The sequence below is a fragment of the Lissotriton vulgaris genome, chromosome 7, assembly GCF_964263255.1.
Source record: "Lissotriton vulgaris chromosome 7, aLisVul1.2, whole genome shotgun sequence".
Taxonomy (NCBI): domain Eukaryota; kingdom Metazoa; phylum Chordata; class Amphibia; order Caudata; family Salamandridae; genus Lissotriton; species Lissotriton vulgaris.
This window is the reverse complement of record NC_141695.1, coordinates 375,865,084-375,885,047: the sequence shown is the minus strand read 5'-3', so window position 1 is coordinate 375,885,047 and position 19,964 is coordinate 375,865,084. Positions and strand designations below refer to the sequence as shown.

Sequence of the window (19,964 nt, the reverse complement as noted above, 5' to 3'; positions counted from 1 at the left end):
AACAACAATGCCTACATTCAAAATGGCCACTTGCCTCCCAGCACATGGCCAGGGCCTGTAGCAGCACTCAAAATGGCCCCCAGCCACATGGCCTGTCCCTCCCCATGAACACCCCCAAAAATCGAAAAACACTGCAAAATCAGCACAATCCCATTCCATCCATGCCCTCCATGATGTTTAAGTTCAAGACACCCCACAGAAAGACTAGGCTCATGCAAGACTCAATACCCCTGGTGAAAAGGCCACAAGTACAGCCCCAAAAAACGAAAATCACTGAAAAATCTGCACAATCCCATTCCATCCATGCCCTCCATGATGTTTAAATTCAAGACACCCCACAGAAAGACTAGGCCCATGCAAGACGCACTACCCCTGGGCATAAAGGTTGAAAAGTAGGCAAAATGGTTGCAGGCCTAACAACAATGCCTGCATTCAAAATGGCCACTTGCCTCCCAGCACATGGCCAGGGCCTGTAGCAGCACTCAAAATGGCCCCAGCCACATGGCCTGTCCCTCCCCATGAACACCCCCAAAAATCGAAAAACACTGAAAAATCAGCACAATCCCATTCCATCCATGCCCTCCATGATGTTTAAGTTCAAGACACCCCACAGAAAGACTAGGCCCATGCAAGACTCAATGCCCCTGGTGAAAAGGCCACAAATACAGCCCCAAAAAACGAAAATCACTGAAAAATCAGCACAATCCCATTCCATCCATGCCCTCCATGATGGTTAAGTTCAAGACACCCCACAGAAAGACTAGGCCCATGCAAGACTCAATACCCCTGGTGAAAAGGCCACAAGTACAGCCCCAAAAAACGAAAATCACTGAAAAATCTGCACAATCCCATTCCATCCATGCCCTCCATGATGTTTAAATTCCAGACACCCCACAGAAAGACTAGGCCCATGCAAGACTCACTACCCCTGGGCATAAAGGTTGAAAAGTAGGCAAAATGGTTGCAGGCCTAACAATAATGCCTACATTCAAAATGGCCACTTGCCTCCCAGCACATGGCCAGGGCCTGTAGCAGCACTCAAAATGCCCCCCAGCCACATGGCCTGTCCCTCCCCATGAACACCCCCAAAAATCGAAAAACACTGCAAAATCAGCACAATCCCATTCCATCCATGCCCTCCATGATGTTTAAGTTCAAGACACCCCACAGAAAGACTAGGCTCATGCAAGACTCAATACCCCTGGTGAAAAGGCCACAAGTACAGCCCCAAAAAACGAAAATCACTGAAAAATCTGCACAATCCCATTCCATCCATGCCCTCCATGATGTTTAAATTCAAGACACCCCACAGAAAGACTAGGCCCATGCAAGACTCACTACCCCTGGGCATAAAGGTTGAAAAGTAGGCAAAATGGTTGCAGGCCTAACAACAATGCCTGCATTCAAAATGGCCACTTGCCTCCCAGCACATGGCCAGGGCCTGTAGCAGCACTCAAAATGGCCCCAGCCACATGGCCTGTCCCTCCCCATGAACACCCCCAAAAATCGAAAAACACTGAAAAATCAGCACAATCCCATTCCATCCATGCCCTCCATGATGTTTAAGTTCAAGACACCCCACAGAAAGACTAGGCCCATGCAAGACTCAAAACCCCTGGTGAAAAGGCCACAAGTACAGCCCCAAAAATACGAAAATCACTGAAAAATCAGCACAATCCCATTCCATCCATGCCCTCCATGATGGTTAAGTTCAAGACACCCCACAGAAAGACTAGGCCCATGCAAGACTCAATACCCCTGGTGAAAAGGCCACAAGTACAGCCCCAAAAAACGAAAATCACTGAAAAATCCGCACAATCCCATTCCATCCATGCCCTCCATGATGTTTAAATTCCAGACACCCCACAGAAAGACTAGGCCCATGCAAGACTCACTACCCCTGGGCATAAAGGTTGAAAAGTAGGCAAAATGGTTGCAGGCCTAACAACAATGCCTACATTCAAAATGGCCACTTGCCTCCCAGCACATGGCCAGGGCCTGTAGCAGCACTCAAAATGGCCCCCAGCCACATGGCCTGTCCCTCCCCATGAACACCCCCAAAAATCGAAAAACACTGCAAAATCAGCACAATCCCATTCCATCCATGCCCTCCATGATGTTTAAGTTCAAGACACCCCACAGAAAGACTAGGCTCATGCAAGACTCAATACCCCTGGTGAAAAGGCCACAAGTACAGCCCCAAAAAACGAAAATCACTGAAAAATCTGCACAATCCCATTCCATCCATGCCCTCCATGATGTTTAAATTCAAGACACCCCACAGAAAGACTAGGCCCATGCAAGACTCACTACCCCTGGGCATAAAGGTTGAAAAGTAGGCAAAATGGTTGCAGGCCTAACAACAATGCCTACATTCAAAATGGCCACTTGCCTCCCAGCACATGGCCAGGGCCTGTAGCAGCACTCAAAATGGCCCCCAGCCACATGGCCTGTCCCTCCCCATGAACACCCCCAAAAATCGAAAAACACTGCAACATCAGCACAATCCCATTCCATCCATGCCCTCCAGGATGTTTAAGTTCAAGACACCCCACAGAAAGACTAGGCTCATGCAAGACTCAATACTCCTGGTGAAAAGGCCACAAGTACAGCCCCAAAAAACGAAAATCACTGAAAAATCTGCACAATCCCATTCCATCCATGCCCTCCATGATGTTTAAATTCAAGACACCCCACAGAAAGACTAGGCCCATGCAACACTCACTACCCCTGGGAATAAAGGTTGAAAAGTAGGCAAAATGGTTGCAGGCCTAACAACAATGCCTGCATTCAAAATGGCCACTTGCCTCCCAGCACATGACCAGGGCCTGTATCAGAACTCAAAATGGCCCCCAGCCACATGGCCTGTCCCTCCCCATGAACACCCCCAAAAATCGAAAAACACTGAAAAATCAGCACAATTCATTCCATCCATGCCCTCCATGATGTTTAAGTTCAAGACACCCCACAAAAAGACTAGGCTCATGCTAGACTCAATACCCCTGGTGAAAAGGCAACAAGTACAGCCCCAAAAATGAAAATCACTGAAAAATCACCACAATCCCATTCCATCCATGCCCTCCATGATGTTTAAATTCAAGACAACCCACAGAAAGACTAGGCCCATGCAACACTCACTACCCCTGGGCATAAAGGTTGAAAAGTAGGCAAAATGGTTGCAGGCCTAACAACAATGCCTGCATTCAAAATGGCCACTTGCCTCCCAGCACATGGCCAGGGCCTTTAGCAGCACTCAAAATGCCCCCCAGCCACATGGCCTGTCCCTCCCCATGAACACCCCCAAAAATCGAAAAACACTGAAAAATCAGCACAATCCCATTCCATCCATGCCCTCCATGATGTTTAAGTTCAAGACACCTCACAAAAAGACTAGGCCCATGCTAGACTCAATACCCCTGGTGAAAAGGCCACAAGTACAGCCCCAAAAAACGAAAATCACTGACAAATCAGTACAATCCCATTCCATCCATGCCCTCCATGATGTTTAAATTCAAGACAACCCACAGAAAGACTAGGCCCATGCAACACTCACTACCCCTGGGCATAAAGGTTGAAAAGTAGGCAAAATGGTTGCAGGCCTAACAACAATGCCTACATTCAAAATGGCCACTTGCCTCCCTGCACATGGCCAGGCCCTGTAGCAGCACTCAAAATGGCCCCCAGCCAAATGGCCTGTCCCTCCCCATGAACACCCTCAAAAATCGAAAATCACTGAAAAATCATCACAATCCCATTCCATCCATGCCCTCCATGATGTTTAAGTTCAAGACACCCCACAAAAAGACTAGGCCCATGCTAGACTCAATACCCCTGGTGAAAAGGCCACAAGTACAGCCCCAAAAAACGAAAATAACTGAAAAATCAGCACAATCCCATTCCATCCATGCCCTCCATGATGTTTAAATTCAAGACACCCCACAGAAAGACTAGGCCCATGCTAGACTCAAATACCCCTGGTGAAAAGGCCACAAGTGCAGCCCCAAAAAACGAAAATCACTGAAAAATCAGCACAATCCCAATCCATCCATGCCCTCCATGATGTTTAAGTTCAAGACACCCCACAGAAAGACTCAGTCCACCCACCACTGAGTACCCCTGGGCAAAAGGCCCCAAAACAGCCCAAACATCGAAAATTCCAAAATTGTAGTTGCAGCAACTGTAATGCCCCAAACAAACTTACTTGTAAAATTTCTAATCCAACAGTGATCCAAAGAAAGTCAAAAAGGCCTCAAATCCAAATATCCAGCAGCATCCACAAAAAGTAATCCTTCCAGCTCCAGATCCAAATGAAAAGTGACCAGGAGATGGACAAAGCACTGGGAGGAGCCTGCTGGACAGGAACAGGAAGTTGAAGACTGTGGGGCACTTCCTTCCTCCCAACCCCCTCCCCCCTCCCCAAAATGGACTCCTCGCTAAAAAAGTGCAGGCAAATGTCAACCTAAGGAGTTATTCAGATAAAAATCATCATTTCAAGAAGGTTTATGCTGCTTGCTGGTGGATTTCTTGTGCTGAATTGCAAATTTCATATTTTCGCTTGTGCGAGATTGTTGCTGCTCGCCGCATCTCAAATCTCGCAATTGCGAAGTACCGCGAGACGTGATCTCGCCGTACTCGCGTTGACAAACTCTCGCTGTGCAAGTTGGCAAGCCACGATGACGTAATCGCGCTCGCCAAATTCCCGCGGGATCCCGCAGCAAGATCCAAAATGGCGCAGCACTCGCAAAATATCGAGAAAAACAACTCGGCAAATGATGATAAACGCCGCGCGCCGCAAAAATTGTATCACCAACGCCGCGCGCCGCAAAATTGTATCAGCAAAAAATACGCTGCGTGCGAATTTGCAAATTTTGCGGGAAATTCGCAAATCTCGCGGATTGCGAATTTACCAAAAATCCGCAAAATCCACGAGCGTAACGGATTTTCCGCCCATACTTAATGGGGAACAGAAGGCAGAAATGGGCAGCAGGGCACAGAAGGAACCAAGGGCACACAAGAACACGGGAACAGAGCAAAATGGGCAAGGGGCCACAGGAGGAGTAAAATGGCACACAAAGGGCGCTCAGATAACGCAGGTGGACCTGCAGCGGAGGGAGCGGCCTACCGTGCAAGGTCAAGGGTCGCTCTCCTCACCGCGCAGCTGCTGCAATTTAAGGGGAGGTGGGAGGGAGGAGCGGCTGCGAGGCGGGAGGCGGAGGCGTGTGGCAGGCGGAAGCGAATGGGCACAGAAGGGGGCGGGCCGCAGGTAATGCAGCGGCGGGAACGGGAGCAGCAGGGGGGCAAGCAGGCACAACAGGGGGCATGGGGTACAGAAGAAAAAACGGGCAACGGGGCACAGGAAAGGGCACACAAGAGCACGGGGAACAGAAGGCAGAAATGGGAAACGGGGCACAGAAGGAACCAAGGGCACACAAGAGCACAGGGAACAGAACAAAATGGGCAGCGGGCACAGGAGGAGTAAAAAGGCCCACAAAGGGTGCTCAGAGAACGCAGGTGGAGCTGCAGCGGGGGAGCTACCTATCTGGCAAAGTATGTCGCTAACAGAGTAAAAGGATGGTAGATTTCTACCATCGTGCTAAAACAAAAGAATACAGGCAAGTATATAAAATACATGACAGTAATAAATGCGTACTCCTACAATGCGACTCTAACTGGATGTAAATGAGTGTACCTAGCATGTATGTGGGTGTAAAGCCAAGAATCCCTCTAGGATAAAGTCAACCCCATTACCTGAAGTGATAGACGGTGGACCCCATCTAGTTCTCGAGATGGACACCCCGCAAGTGATGTCAGACCACTGCGAGCTGGAGTGCCTGCATGCAGGAACCTCAGCGTCTCATGTCAGTGTGTCGACATGGAAGTCCTTTGCTCCTCTGACTTACTCGGCAAGATATGGTGTGTATATATACCCAAAGTGGTACCCAAAGGGGATATACGTTGCTGTGTCATGTCGGACTAGGATGACGGAAGAAATTACCCTACATTTTTATTATGCAGGAGATGGTGTTCTGCTGTGTCCTGCTGTGATTCAAATAATCCTCACGGCTAGTTTTCAGAGAAAAACCCCATGTCATTTAGACATTACCGTAACTAGGTAAAAGGTCAGTACTAAAACCGTTATGTAGTGTAATGGTAGAATATAGGTGAAAGGTTAGGTGACTACCTGAGCCTATTTTGGGATAGCTATATGAAACATAACTCTTGACTGAGGATCTCATACTGACCATACAGTATACTTACTTAAACCACAGTGGCTGACAGTTAGGGTGTTCAACTAAGGCAGTAGCAAGAATGCATGTCTAGGCATCACTTAGAATGACAGTAATCACAGCCCCTAAAAGGCATCACATTTATAATTACAGAAATATGCAAGTACAACCAGGCACCCTGGCAGGAATGCCTAGCAACAAATTTCCAACTTACTTAGCATTTCAAATATTAAATGTGACTCCCAGTCCACCTTAGCAACAACATCATGTAAATATACTACTTCTGCAATTGCACCTCTGCACCTCTAGGGGATGCCTCTCCCAAGACATCCCAAGTTCATCCCTGCACACCTTTGTCCAGTCCCAAACACCCGCACCCAACTGCAGAACCAAAGTTCCAGCCCAAGGTCAGTTTTGAAGCATGGCTAAACCCTTGAGGATTTGTTTCCTGTAAGTCCCCAGAGACTTAGGGCAGGACTTTTCTCTTTTGTGCTGGGGGAGTCTGCGTTGCTCCTGCAGCTCCCTCTTCACCTTTTCACGCAAGTGGCGGTGACCACCTCCTCCTGGGGCCACCATGCGCCAAAACAACCAGGTTTTTCCTGCAGGCTTTCCCATGCGTTGCAAGGCACTATGCAGCGCTTCCATTTCCTTTGCTCGGCTGCTCACGCTGGCTCCCCGAATGGCCAGCACCCTCGCATGCTGCCTCTGGAGCTGGCTCTCTATTCTGGTTTGCCTGCTCTGGCGGGCAGACACGGTCAATGCAGCCGGTCGGGCAGGGCTTCGGGAGAGTGTAGCAGGACTCCCCCCTCCTCTCCGTTCACACCGGAGCCCGGAGTTGGGGATCCCGGGCCTCAGGGAATTTTTTACGGGACGCAACAGCACTTCCTGGCTTACATTTTGTCGGGCCCGGAGTTGGGGGTCCTGGGCCCCAGGAGTCTCTTTGCGGGGGCGCGAGGGTGCTCTCTGACTTCTGCGTGGCCAGGAGTTGGGGTTCCCGGGCCCCTCGCATTCATTTCACGGGGCGCGACGGTGCTCCCCAACTTCTGTTTTCGGCAGGGGTCAGGGTATGCACTCCCTGAGGGCAATTTCACGGGGAGCAGGACGGCGCTCCCCGACATTACTTCTCGGGGGCCAGAATGGGGAGCCTGAGCCTCCTTGGCACCTTTCTGGGGGTGCGACTGCGCTCCCTGACATCTCCTTCTTCTGGGGCAACCCCTGGGACCTGACCCACCCCGGGGGCACATCAAAGACCGGCAGCGGAGCCAAACACGCTTTGTCATCGGTCTGTACAAAGGTCAAAGGTTGCCTACCTTCTGGGGGGCGTATCTCAGCCCCCATGCTTTCGATGTTCACAATACTGGCCTCTTCTGACTCCTGGTGGCCAGACCTAGCCATGTGGAGCACATTTCACCACCCTCCTTGTCTCCAAGAGGGTGACTTTGCAAAGAGTGGTCTTCACTGGCTCCCTGCACTAGCTTTCACATGGCTCTCCTTCTGGGCCTCTTTTCTCCTTACGCAGAGGCCCTGGACTCCCTCATAGGCGCAGTCTAGAGGCCTGGGACAGTCAGGCTCCTTGTAACTGCCCATGGGGCCAGGCTCCAGGACCAGTCTTCCTCAGCAAGACCCCAACCCAGAGAGAGTTCCTCTTCCTGTGCAAGACCTGTTAAAAGAAATTGGAGGGGGCTGGAAGGAAGGCACTTCTGCCCTATCCTGCAGCGACACATCACCTCTCTGCCCCGGCTCCCTCCTACCTGCACAGGCCTCTGGGATACTTCAAAATGGTTCATCCAGGGGTCTCATACCACATGGTCTCTGAAAACCCCCCTTCACCCCTTGCTGACTTAATGGCCTGGAGCAGGCCTGGTGCCTGTCACTGGGTGACGCGGTACAAAAGGGGGTACAAAAGGGGGTGGTGATGGACGGAGCATCTGAATCAATCAAACACTCACACCCAGTCAAAAGATCTGGGTTTAATCCAGCACCGTTCTTTGCCACCCCAGTTCAGACATGGCTGAACTGGCGGCCAAAAGCGGTACAGGGTCAGACTGATTTGCATATTGCCATGTCTGAACTGGGGTGGCAGAGTGGGCTAAAGAACGGTGATGGATTAAACCCAGATCTTTTGACTGGGTGTAAGTGTTTGATTGATTCAGATGCTCCGTCCGTCACCACCCCCTTTTGTACCGCTTTTGGCCGCCATAAGTGTGGCAGGGTATGCTCAGACGCGAGTCCCTTGCTCACTTTGCCACTGGATTCAAGCAAGCCGGGCTGAAGACGGCTAGAATGCCAGAAACCGGTCCTCAGAAGCTTGTTTCCGGTCCAGGAAAGACATGGCTTGGCAGTTCGGGCTGGACTGTTCCCATGAGGCACAGGGTCAGACTGATTTGCATATTGCCATGTCTGAACTGGGGTGGCAGATAAGCATGAGCGAATTTTGCGGATCTCGCGTTCGCGAATTTTGCGGATTTGCGGATTCGCAATGCGCAAAATCCGCGAATTCCCGCGAATTTGCGGATTTTTTTTTTTGTGTTCGCCCGTGTTTCTGCCAGTTCGCGAGGGTTTTGTACACTTTCGCAAATTGCGAACTTACCTGTCGGGTCGCAAGTTTCGCGAACTTGTTGTTTCTACGTGTCCAGCCTGTTTGGGACACTCTTCTTCATCACTGCCACTCTCTGTCACCACTGCCACTCTCTGACTACTCATGCCACCCTCTGGCCCACCCATGCCACCCTCTGTTTCATCACCACACCCTCTGGTTGTCCAGTGTACATTATTTTCGGCAAAGCAAAGCACACCTTCCCTGCCTCAAGTGACCTGAATTAATTTGGGGCTGATTAATGTGTCACAGAATATTTTTTTAGCTGGCACCTGCTTCCTTAGTGCGCCCTGATTAGTGATCTTTTGCACTTGCTAAGTGCTTTCATTGTTGCAAAATTAGTTACAACACCTGCCCTGCCCCAACTGACAATAATGAATTAGGGGCTGATTAATGGATTTTAACTTCCAGCCTGGCTCCTGCTTGTCTCCCTTAGCTGTAATTCAGGACCTTTGTGGCATATGTGTAACTATTCTGAGGTTCAGAGCAGGGTCACATAATAGTTTCAACTGGCAACTGAACTCTGGAGGGGCCCCTCAGGAAGCACTACAGGAAATGGCTACAAATGATGAGCCTGAACTTTTGAACCTGGTAAGTAGTTACTTTCAGTTTTGCTAAGATCGTATTTCTGCAATTTTGCACTTATTCGCGGGGCGCGAACTCACGCGAACTCACGCGAACAGTGCGAGCAGTGCGAGCAAAATCCGCTGCTCGCGGATTTGCGGATTTTGCGGGAGATTCGCAAATCTCGCGGATTGCGGATTTCCCGAAAATCCGCAAAATCCGCGAGCGGAACGGATTTTCCGCCCATGCCTAGTGGCAGAGTGGGCTAAAGAACGGGGATGGATTAAACCCAGATCTTTTGACTGGGTGTGAGTGTTTGATTGTTTCAGATGCTCCGTCCATCACCACCCCCTTTTGTCACTGGGTGACAGCTGCTGAAGGATAACCTGCAGCTTCACCCTCATCTCTCTCTCCTGAGGAGAAGAACTTTGCACTTGGGAATGCTTGCAGTGAAGTACTAGGTGTCTGATTCTACAGCTTGGGGAGGAAGGTAATTAATCCAGCCTTGCAGGGTCACACCTGGTCAGGCTCTGGTTATGAGCTGAGTCAGAGAAATATGACATTTCTGGATGACCCATTAGCAGTAGAGATATGGCTTTGGACTCAGCAGAATACTTCTTTTTACACAACTTACAGTGTACTTTGGTGTGTGTCTGGAATTTGTAAACCCTAGAGAACTGAAACTACCCCATGTGGTCTCGGTCTCCGTAGGAGAGTAACGGAGTGTTCCTACAGCGAAACAGTAAAGCACACTGACTTTCTCTTAAATGTGTCTCCCCACATTACAAAGCCTATTCCATGTCACCACCCAACTTTGAATATTTCTTGCCACACCATTCTATCTGTACATGCTCCTGAGCTGCGCACACATGTCCACATGTAACTAGTCTGGTGCCCCTTACCCTGGCTGTTCTGCCGTGGGCTTCTTTCACAAGGTGGACACTGGTAAAATCCACCTGCAGTCTCTTTCATCATGAGCTCACTGTGGGTGAGTCCCAGCTTATGAGGCTCGCCCACAGTGAAAGCTAAAAAATTAAGTGTTCGAAAAGCAATATATCTGGGTGGCTCAGATGGTCAGAACCACCTTCTCATACTGAAAATGTGACAAGCAGGAGGTAAAATAAAGATCCTATGGTAATTTTATCCCACACACATGTTAGGTTGGCTGGATTGCCTAAGACCTTCTCCTCCTCCTTCTTCCCCAATAAAAATTCTGGGTATGTGTTTGGAGAGTTCTCTTGACAATGTCATCCTTTGCCATGTTGCGAATTCTTTGAAAAATGTGGGATTCACTTCCCCCACAATCTCGAATTGTAGTTCAGGTGCTCATTCTCTCCCGCCTGGTCTACGGAAACTCCTTGTATTTGGGATCTGCTAAATTGGTCCTCAAGAGACGTCAGGTGCTCAAAATGTGGGGCAAGGATCATCTACAAGCTACCCAAACATTCCTCCCCAAAAAGTGCTTTGACCTCCCTGCACTGGCTTTCTGTGGAGGAAAGAATGAGGTTTAAGGGCCTTTGTTTCGCTCACAAGAATATGTACCACTGAGGCCCTCACCCGATTAAGGCACTTCTTTCAGCGTATGTCCCCAAAAGAAGTCTAGGATATTCTAATGTAAGGCTCCTGAAGTTCCACATGCTCATAGAACCAAATGGGGTGGCAGATCATGGTATAATCTGTCCCCCAAACTGGAATTCTATGCCAAAAGAATTAAGAATAGAAACCAATGAGATCAAATTTGAAAAAATGCTCAAAACTGGACTCTATCCTCAGCTCTTGATTATCAATGATGCACTTTTTGATTCACTCATCGCTGGGAAGCCTTCGGGTAGCTATGTGCTTTAGAAACCTGCATAGCATAGCCCAGATAGATCCAGAGGAAATGTTAATGAAGGCTTTATATGATGGGGATAAACCTGGGTAATTTCTAGTGTGTGTAGATTACAGCATAGTTTTTGAATGCTCAATTGTGCACATTTTCTGTGATAGCTCATGAGCATTCAGCTCTTAATATTTTTTCTTGTGAAGACTATTATTTTAATCTTGTCTTTTAATCTTTTTTATTAAGTTCATTTTTGTACTGTTGCTTTTTTAGTACGTTGGTATTATGGATTTCTTCTAAATACACAGTTATGTTTTTGAATTTATTCAGATACTCGGTGCTGGTCTCTTAGAATGCATACAGAGATTTTGGACTGAAAGATCCTAATAATGATAGTTCCATGAGCAGCTTCTTGTACAGACAAATCCACTAAGCAGCTGATGTCTTGCAGGACCAACACTACGATAAGACAAACTATAGCTTCCGCCTTACCACAGCGCCAGTAAAGTGGGATTCCAAAGTGTATCTGGATACATAGCCAGCTGTTTGTCGGATGGGGGAGCAAATTTGGCATAATGTTACTTTGCCTGTAATGTAAAAATCCTTCCACTGCTCATGGGGTCCTGAGAGGTTGGTTGGATACAGCTTCCAAGACAATACCTTGGTCCTGCCTTCTTTTGCCCTTTGCCAGGAGTCAAGTCAACCTAAGCATCCTTTCACAGTTATCTCTGTTCATTTGTCTATTCTAGAAGAGTGATGGAACCCTATTTTCTGCTGACCACTTATACCACCACAGTGAAGGCTGTGGTAAGCATGTTCTTAGTTCTTTGTTCTTGCTGTATGCTACTTTCAACAACCTTTTTAGAGACCATTTTGCAAAAGAGATCACATTTCGAAGTTTGTATCTCAAAAATAGCTTTGTCTGTTTTAAAAAAAAAATCAGGATAACATCGATCAATTTGTTCTGTGATTAGGGGAGGACACCCTCCATACTGATCCGCTCTGTTCTCATTTAATCCTTGTATTTTCTTCCATAATATCTGCTTCCTCTCCATGTGGCAAGCCCTTTTGACTCCCAATACATTATGGGAATGGGGTGGATGTACCGCTCACAAATCACAGGACCCTCCTAGTGCAAGACCTGCACCTTTCACAGGATCTGATTAAATTTAAGATGAACACATTTGTATATCACAAATTTGCACAAATCTTTATGAATGCAGAGACATGTTTGTATATAATAAGCTTTCCGATATGTGGAAGCTTTCCGATATGTGATATGCATTCTGATATGTGGTCACACCTGGTCAGGCTCTGGTTATGAGCTGAGTTAGAGACTGTGGGTGAGTCCCAGCTTATGTGGCTCGCCCACAGTAAAAGCTCAAAAATTAGGTGTTCGAAAAGCAAAAAATCCGGGTGGCTCAGATGGTCAGAACCACCATCTCACACTGAAAATGTGTCAAGCAGGAGGTAAACACCTTTGCACTCACCTGTGTATAGAATGATCCTGCAAAGCTGGTAGCCAGATTTCCATACGGTGATATTATATGGGCATCCTGGATCCAGTCCACTTACATGGATGACATCAATGTAAGGTATGACTTGTCCAGCTGATGATGCAGCAATTACGGGCAGCACCGTGATGTTGTCAAAGCTGCTGTTTCTTCTAATAGTAATGGTTGTCTCATTTCGCTCCCAGTGGAGGCTGCGACAGTCAATCGGAGTCACTGAAATTCAAAACGAGGTAACTTCACCAGCTGTGTCAATTTGGACAAAAAGACAGTACACTGCTTGGACACATGTTGACAATAGAATAATAGAATGTAGGACAAACAACAGTAAAGGTAATGGCTGAAGCTTGCTGAAGTTTTCCTAATATTTTAGACAGGTAGAAACACCCTACAAATATTCTGCCTTCATGCTATTCCTCCAAATTAACCAGTTGTAGAGCTCAGACATTCAAATGTACATCCTTGAAGCCCTTCAGAATAATGCTTATTTTCCCTGTCAAACTATTGTAAGTTTGAGTACAAGTAGGAGGTGGAATATTCTGCCTGGTTGTCAGCAGTGAGATTTATTGTTGAAGTAATGTGTCTTCCTTTTCTACTGTGAGTAAGGTCTACCAACCACCCTCCACCTTGAAGTGCTGGATGGAGACATGGTTAATGCTTAGTCCAGTGAAGAGTTTCCAACTTGCTTGTGGCCTGGATCCTGCTGGGACTACATCCCAGAGGAGGAAGGTGCGCGGGATGGTGACAGGGGTACTGCAGGGGCATGATGTTCTGGTGCAAACTTCACTTGACCTTCAATCCCTTTTTTACCCTTTCCCTGAAGAGATACAGCTTTAGCAACTGGTCCATTAAAGACCTGCTGCAGGTTTCATGATGATCTTGCTGCTAACGAGTGGCATTAACCAGTGTTTGCTTTGGAAGCTGCGGCCCATAGTGCCTCGCTTATTATTTGAATATTACTTTGATGTTGTTGTTTCCTCCTTCCAAAGACCACCACATTGGTTTTCTCCAAAGTGAGCACCAAATTGTTTGTTTTTATAATAATTAATGCCCTTATCTGAAATAGAGCTTTACGAGGCAATCTAAATTGTATAGAAATATACAGTGTTACCACAGATGAGCTCAGACTCAGATGAAAGGGGGGCATTCCTGTTGATGTCAGAGCACGGTAAAGGGAATGAAGGGGAATATCTCATTGAGCCAACAGGAAGATGAAACACAGTTAGGGTCTCCCCTCACCAAAAGGACACTAAGTGGAGAAATATATCCGCAGCTTGAGTGGGGAGTGGTAGATGGTCAATTGAGATTTATAGGGGCACCTCAGACTCAAATTTAGTCAGATGTGGACATTCATCATGTTTTCTTGACCTTTCCATATAAGACTAATACTGAGGACTCTCCACCAGATCAGAGCAATTGAACTACTTTGCTGCTTATCTTCAAAAGTTTAGGAAGAGGAAATGTAACCGATTATTGACGTACGCTCTTCCAATACAGTAGACTTAGCGTGGGATGTATGACGTTACAACGCATACTTTTACCACGCATGCCTTTACAACGCGGTTTTTACATCGCAAACCTTTACCACGCATAGCGCTTTGGGGTGCTGGATAGTGAATAGTTTAATTTACTATTCCAACTACAGTCCCCGTGGACACTAGGGAAGGTGTTGGATAGTAAATTAAACTTATTCCCTATCCTAGAGCGCCCCCCAGTGCAATGCGTTGTAATGGTTTGCGTTGTAATGGTTGTGTTGTAATGGTAGTGCGTTGTAAAAGTTTCGTTGTAAAGGTGGTTCACCCTTAGCGTTCAATGCCGTATCTTCAGTGCTGTTTAATGCCCAAGGGCAGTGACATTTTATACCATTACAAAGTGACACAACCAACATATTTACAAATAATTCATAGATATCATATCTCAGTCTGCACTCTTTTAATCAGGCAATAATCAGCATTAATGAATGATTTGTCTGCATGTGCCCGGTATACCCAAGCCCCTGCCTACCCTCACCCTGGCTTTTAAAGATGAAACGCAAATTAGGTGGATTCTGTGTGGTTTGAAAAATGTTGCCATACAATAGGTGCACTAAATGCTCCTTACATAAACTACTTCATACAGCATTTCTATGAAAAGAATTGATATTGAGTAATGATTGGTAATTGTTAGGAAAGAATGATGCATATCATTTTGCTCTGCATCGGTATTCATGCTGATTGCTGTAAAGCATCGCAGGGGCTGCTTCACAGCAAACCGATCAGGACCAGATTAGTAGATTAAGGAAGAAGCGGTGTAGGACAGCAATATAGGACCACCTTCTCTAAGAATATTTAAAGACTACGCCCTGTTATTGGAAAACATCCATAAAGACATAGGTGAGCTCAAACAAACTGCGTACATCAAAGGTTTTCCAAATCAAAAAAGGTTGTTACTACTTTCAATAATGAAGTACTATATGCACATCTAAAACCATGATTGTTCAGAGCACTAATCAATGGCAACAAATATCAAATTCAAATAGGAAAGATCTAGGAAGAGGTCCATTAACTTTTCATAATCTTCATTGTTGGGTTCTAGTAAGGGAAGGAAGAGTGGTTTAAGCAAAAGTATCATCAGGGCAATGCCCGGTAAACATTCAATTTAGGCCGAAAAAAAGGCAGTGACTGGGATGTGAACATATTGAATTGCAACTCCACAGAGATGCAAACCTGGTTTCCTGCCAAAGCAATCTTCTAAAGACGAAGCCAGGCAAAAGGGCCTCTTTCACCAGTATTCATCACTACAAAAATGAACATCACTGCAGTTTTCAGGATCCATTACTACAGGAAGTGACAACACTGACTTCTCAACCACAGAGAAGTCATAGATGCAGGCCTTGTTCACCAGCATTCCCTCTGCAGAAGGGAATTTGCTGCGTTTTCCAGCATTGATCCCCACAGGAAGCGACATCACTAAGTTCCCTCTCAAACCATCTTTACAAAATAACCAGACAGGCAGACCATATTTACTAGCATTCATACCTAAAGGAAGTACCCTCACTGCAGTTCACCTCTAGAGGTAGTAACATTACAGCTTTCTTTCCAGCATCCATCACTGCAGGAAGCGACACCACCGGTTTCCTTCTTGTCTCCACCTTACTTTAGTCGACTCCTCTGGTCATCCCACTGCCCAGCGTCCTTAGTTGACAGCAGACACAGAGCTCTGGCCTGTTAAGAGCAGTGAGGGTTTTAGTCCAGAACCTCTTGTCCTCTGCAAGCTCAGCAAACATTCACCCCTCACTACCTCAGTGTTAGACCTGTCATCCTTAGGGTGGTCTTCCCCCAAAGGTTTTGCCTGCTTACATCCACTTTTTGCTGTATAGTTTTGTTGGCCTTAGGATGCTGGGAAGTTTACCTCTGTTGACCAGTGCTAAAGTGCCTGTGCTTCTCCCCCATGCATGGTGACATAGGTGTATACATGATTGGCATATTAGTTTCCTTATGCATCCCTTTGTAAAGTGGTATGCTATATATCCAGAGCCTGTAACCTTCCGTATTTCAAAGAGCAATGATCCATATATTAAGATACATGGAAAGTCAACTGTGATGTTTTCAAAATGATATCTGGTGTTTTCTAAGACAAGGAATGAACATTATAAGGATATATTAGAAGAATGCAAGAGACTGATAAAGGTCTGGTCTTATGTGCAGTAAATGTAAACTCTTTGAGTCCCATATGGATCACATCGGGCGCACAATATTGGTGGAAGGGTGGTTCGAAAGTAGAGTTTAGTTGATGCCATTAAGAAAGCACTTGCACCAGATGACAAAGAGAAACCAATGTCATTCTTTGGATTATGCGAGTACTATTGTAGATTTGTGAACAATTTGGCATTGGTACTGGAACTCCTAAGAAAATTATTAAGAAAAGGTTGTGAATTTGCATGGGAACAGAACAACAGCAGGCTTTTGAATTAGTTAATACACAAATTATGAATGCTCCTGTGAAAATCCTTTTGTGATGGAAAAAATGCATTATCTCTGTTGATGCAAGTGCTTATAGTCTGGGGGCTGTGCTTTTGCAAAAGTCTTGAAGTTCTGAATGGGTGGTGGCCTATGCAACTAAGACATTAAATGACATGAAACATAAATGTCCTTGTTAGAACCGGAGGTCTCTGGTTGGCACAGGTATGCACTTGTGACAAGCAAGGACCCTCAGCTCCACGTCAGGGCAAGGGAACTACTCCTTTGAATAACCCCTGCTCACCCTCTAGGTAGTGTGGCGCGAGCAGACAAGGCTAATCCTCAGGGTGATAATAAGTTAAGCATTCATGATCACACACAGTAAACCCACTGACCCACCACAAATGGACATCAGTCGTATGGTTGTATCAAAAATACGTATACTTTATATAAAAGATAGATTCAAGCAGGAATATCACAAAACCAGAATAACGTTTAGTAAATCAAGGTCACCAGATTAAAATAGGCAAGCTTAGTCTTTCAATGTTCGTTGGTTAGCAAGGTACGATGACAGGGAAATAAGAACGTTGCGGACCCTGGATCTGATATGAACTCGAGACGGAGTTCAAGTGTACCTTGCTGGTGGAAGTCCTAGGCGTTTCAGGCGCGGCTACTTGTGAGGGCGGACCCCGAACGAGGCCGACGGTTCTCCAGAGGATCTCTCCGGCTCAATCTCCCTCGAGGAGCGAGGTGAAGGAGCTAGACTGTGGAGAGTTGCGGCGATCCGGGATCGGTACAGCTCACGGGGTGAGGCGCTATTCAGGCCTGCGGGGCGTACTACTTCTTAGCATGCTGGGTCTGACTCGTGGATCTGTGAGGGGCGTTGAGTTCTCGGGCAGACGGGTGCAGCACCAGGCTTCCGGTACCACGGTTCGGGGAGGCCTTTCTTGAGGTGCGGCACGGGCCTTGGTATGCAGGATCGCAAAGCGAGACAGTTGGGTACGTTACGACGTACAGACCGTCCGAGGCTATAAGATGCTCTCCATGCAGATTCCGGCTGGAGAAGATGAGAGGTGCGAAGCTCGCTCCATAAGCGGTGAGGTGACAGGAGAGCAGGCAGCCCGGCACTGAAGCGGAGAGCGGCTCAGGATTGAGCGGGACTCTCTACTGCGGGGCGACCAGGCTCCGAGCTGTCACGGCCTGGGAGAGGGCGAAGGCACCGGAGTCACAACTCTGGCGAGGGAATAAGAACTGAGGCCCAACAGTAAACGGGCACAAGCAGATAGAATCCAATGGTCCTGGGGTTCCGTTCAGGGGGCAAGCTCTCGATCAAGCCCTTGGAGATCGTTTCAGGCACAAGTCTACAAAGTCCTATCTGGTCCTTTCTTCTCCGTTCTCAGCAAGGCACCACTGCAGGCCAGTCTTACAGGATACAGACTGGTTTCCGTCCTTCAGCTTCTCTTGGTCCTTCTAGTCAGGCAGAGGTTCATCGTGGTCAAACTGGATCTGATTTGTAAGAAGCGGGCTCCTAATTTATACTGCATTTCTTTTGTCTTTGCAGGCCAGGGGGCCCGAGCCTGGTTCAACCCAGTTCTGAAGTACTTTGTTGACAGGGCGCTGCCGTCTTCTTTCAGGGTGCAGGGCAGAGACATCAGACGCTCCACAGGAGGTGGAGCCAGCATTGTGGTGGTGGAGCACAACCCTATTCAGAGTCAAGGACTACTCCGCCCGCTCATCCTGGTGTAAGCATCTCATTCACCCTCCTGAGCACCCGACTATCCCCCGGAAATCTCCCAGCCCTGTCACTCGCACAAACCCAGACAGCAGATACACATCCTGGCAGAGGCGGGCTGAACAATTAGGTGAGCAAAGGCTAACTTTCTAAAAGTAGCATTTGCAAACACAGGATATTAAAATAAACCTTACTAAAGGAAGTATTTTATTATTCTGAGTTCAGGCATACTAAACTCGACCTGCTACCGTGTTCCCTGAGCCTGCTGGGACTATAGCGTGTAATAGATCCGACAGTTCATCTGGCCTAAGAGAACCGGTAGCCCTTCAATAGTGAAGAACGAGAGAGGCGGTAATTCACTACTAGGACATGCTACACTCTAGACCTGTCCTACCTTACGCTTACAATGCACCCTGCCCGTAGGCCTACCATAGGGGTGACTGATATGAAGGTGAGGGAAGGTTCTGGGACTGGCAAGTGTGGGCACTTGCACAGTCAGCGTGACAGTGCGGGACTGTACGCGGGGTCAGCAATGGCGGACCCGAGGCATATCTTACGAGGCCGCTTCAGTGGGTGGCGCAACCAGCGCTGCAGGCCCACTAGCGGCATTTGTATCTACAAGCCCCGGCACACCTTGTGCACTTTACTGGGGACTGATAGTAAACCAAAAATTCCAATCGTGGAAATCAATTGTACATACACTTTAGATTGGGAGCACTTGCACTGCTGCACGGATTGGCCGTGGCGCAGTGCCCTGAGCATCGAACACCAGCAAAAACATCTGAGGCACATCAGCAAAAAGTGGAAGGGAGACTCACGCCAAGGTGCCAGGTCTAACACGTGTCCCCTCCAGCTGAAAGGTGAGGAGAACTACCCTACCCCAGGGAGTTCCTCATCACTAAGGCGGAAAAACCTTGACAGACCGTCAGCATTGGCGTGGTCTATGCCAGGGCGGTGTTCCACCGTAAAGTCCATACTCTGTAGAGAAATGGACCACCTCAACAGTCTCGGGTTCTCACCCCTCATTTGCATCAACCATCTGAGGGGCCTGTGGTCCATCTGAACTCGGAAGTGAGACCCAAACAAGTAGTGTCTTAGCTTCTTCAGGGCCCAGACCACAGAAAAAGCTTCTCGCTAAATTGCACTCCACTTCTGTTCCCATGGAAGTAACCTTCGACGGATGAAGGCCACAGGGTGATCCAAGCCCTCCTCAGTCGTCTTTGAAAGGACAGCCCCTATCCCATGCTCTGAAGCGTCTGTCTGCACTAAGAACTCCTTGGAGAAATCAGGAGCCAGGAGCACGGGCACCGTGCACATGGCCTTCTTCAGGGTGTCGAATGCTTCCTGACAGGCGTCGGTCCAGATCACTTTCCGAGGCTGCTTCTTTGAAGTCAGCTCCGTCAAGGGGGCAACGATGGTGCTGTATCCCTTGACGAACCTCCTGTAATACCCGGTGAGTCCGAGGAAGGCCCTCACCTCCGTTTGGGTCTTGGGGGCTTCCCAAACCAGGATGGTCTGAACTTTGGGCTGAAGGGGCGCCACCTGGCCGCTCCCAACTTGGTGTCCCAAATACA

The 19,964-nt window shown here is 47.7% G+C and overlaps 1 protein-coding gene across 1 annotated transcript in view; it reads right to left on the bottom strand.

Moving 5' to 3' along the window:
- The window catches only part of LOC147701678 (uncharacterized), a 415,435-nt gene that overhangs the window by 131,415 nt on the left and 264,056 nt on the right, over positions 1 to 19,964 (bottom strand). Inside the window, exon 4 of the mRNA XM_086930313.1 lies at positions 12,700 to 12,936. Within this exon, the coding sequence (XP_086786439.1) occupies positions 12,700 to 12,936 (237 nt within the window). The remainder of the gene's footprint in view (positions 1 to 12,699; positions 12,937 to 19,964) is intronic.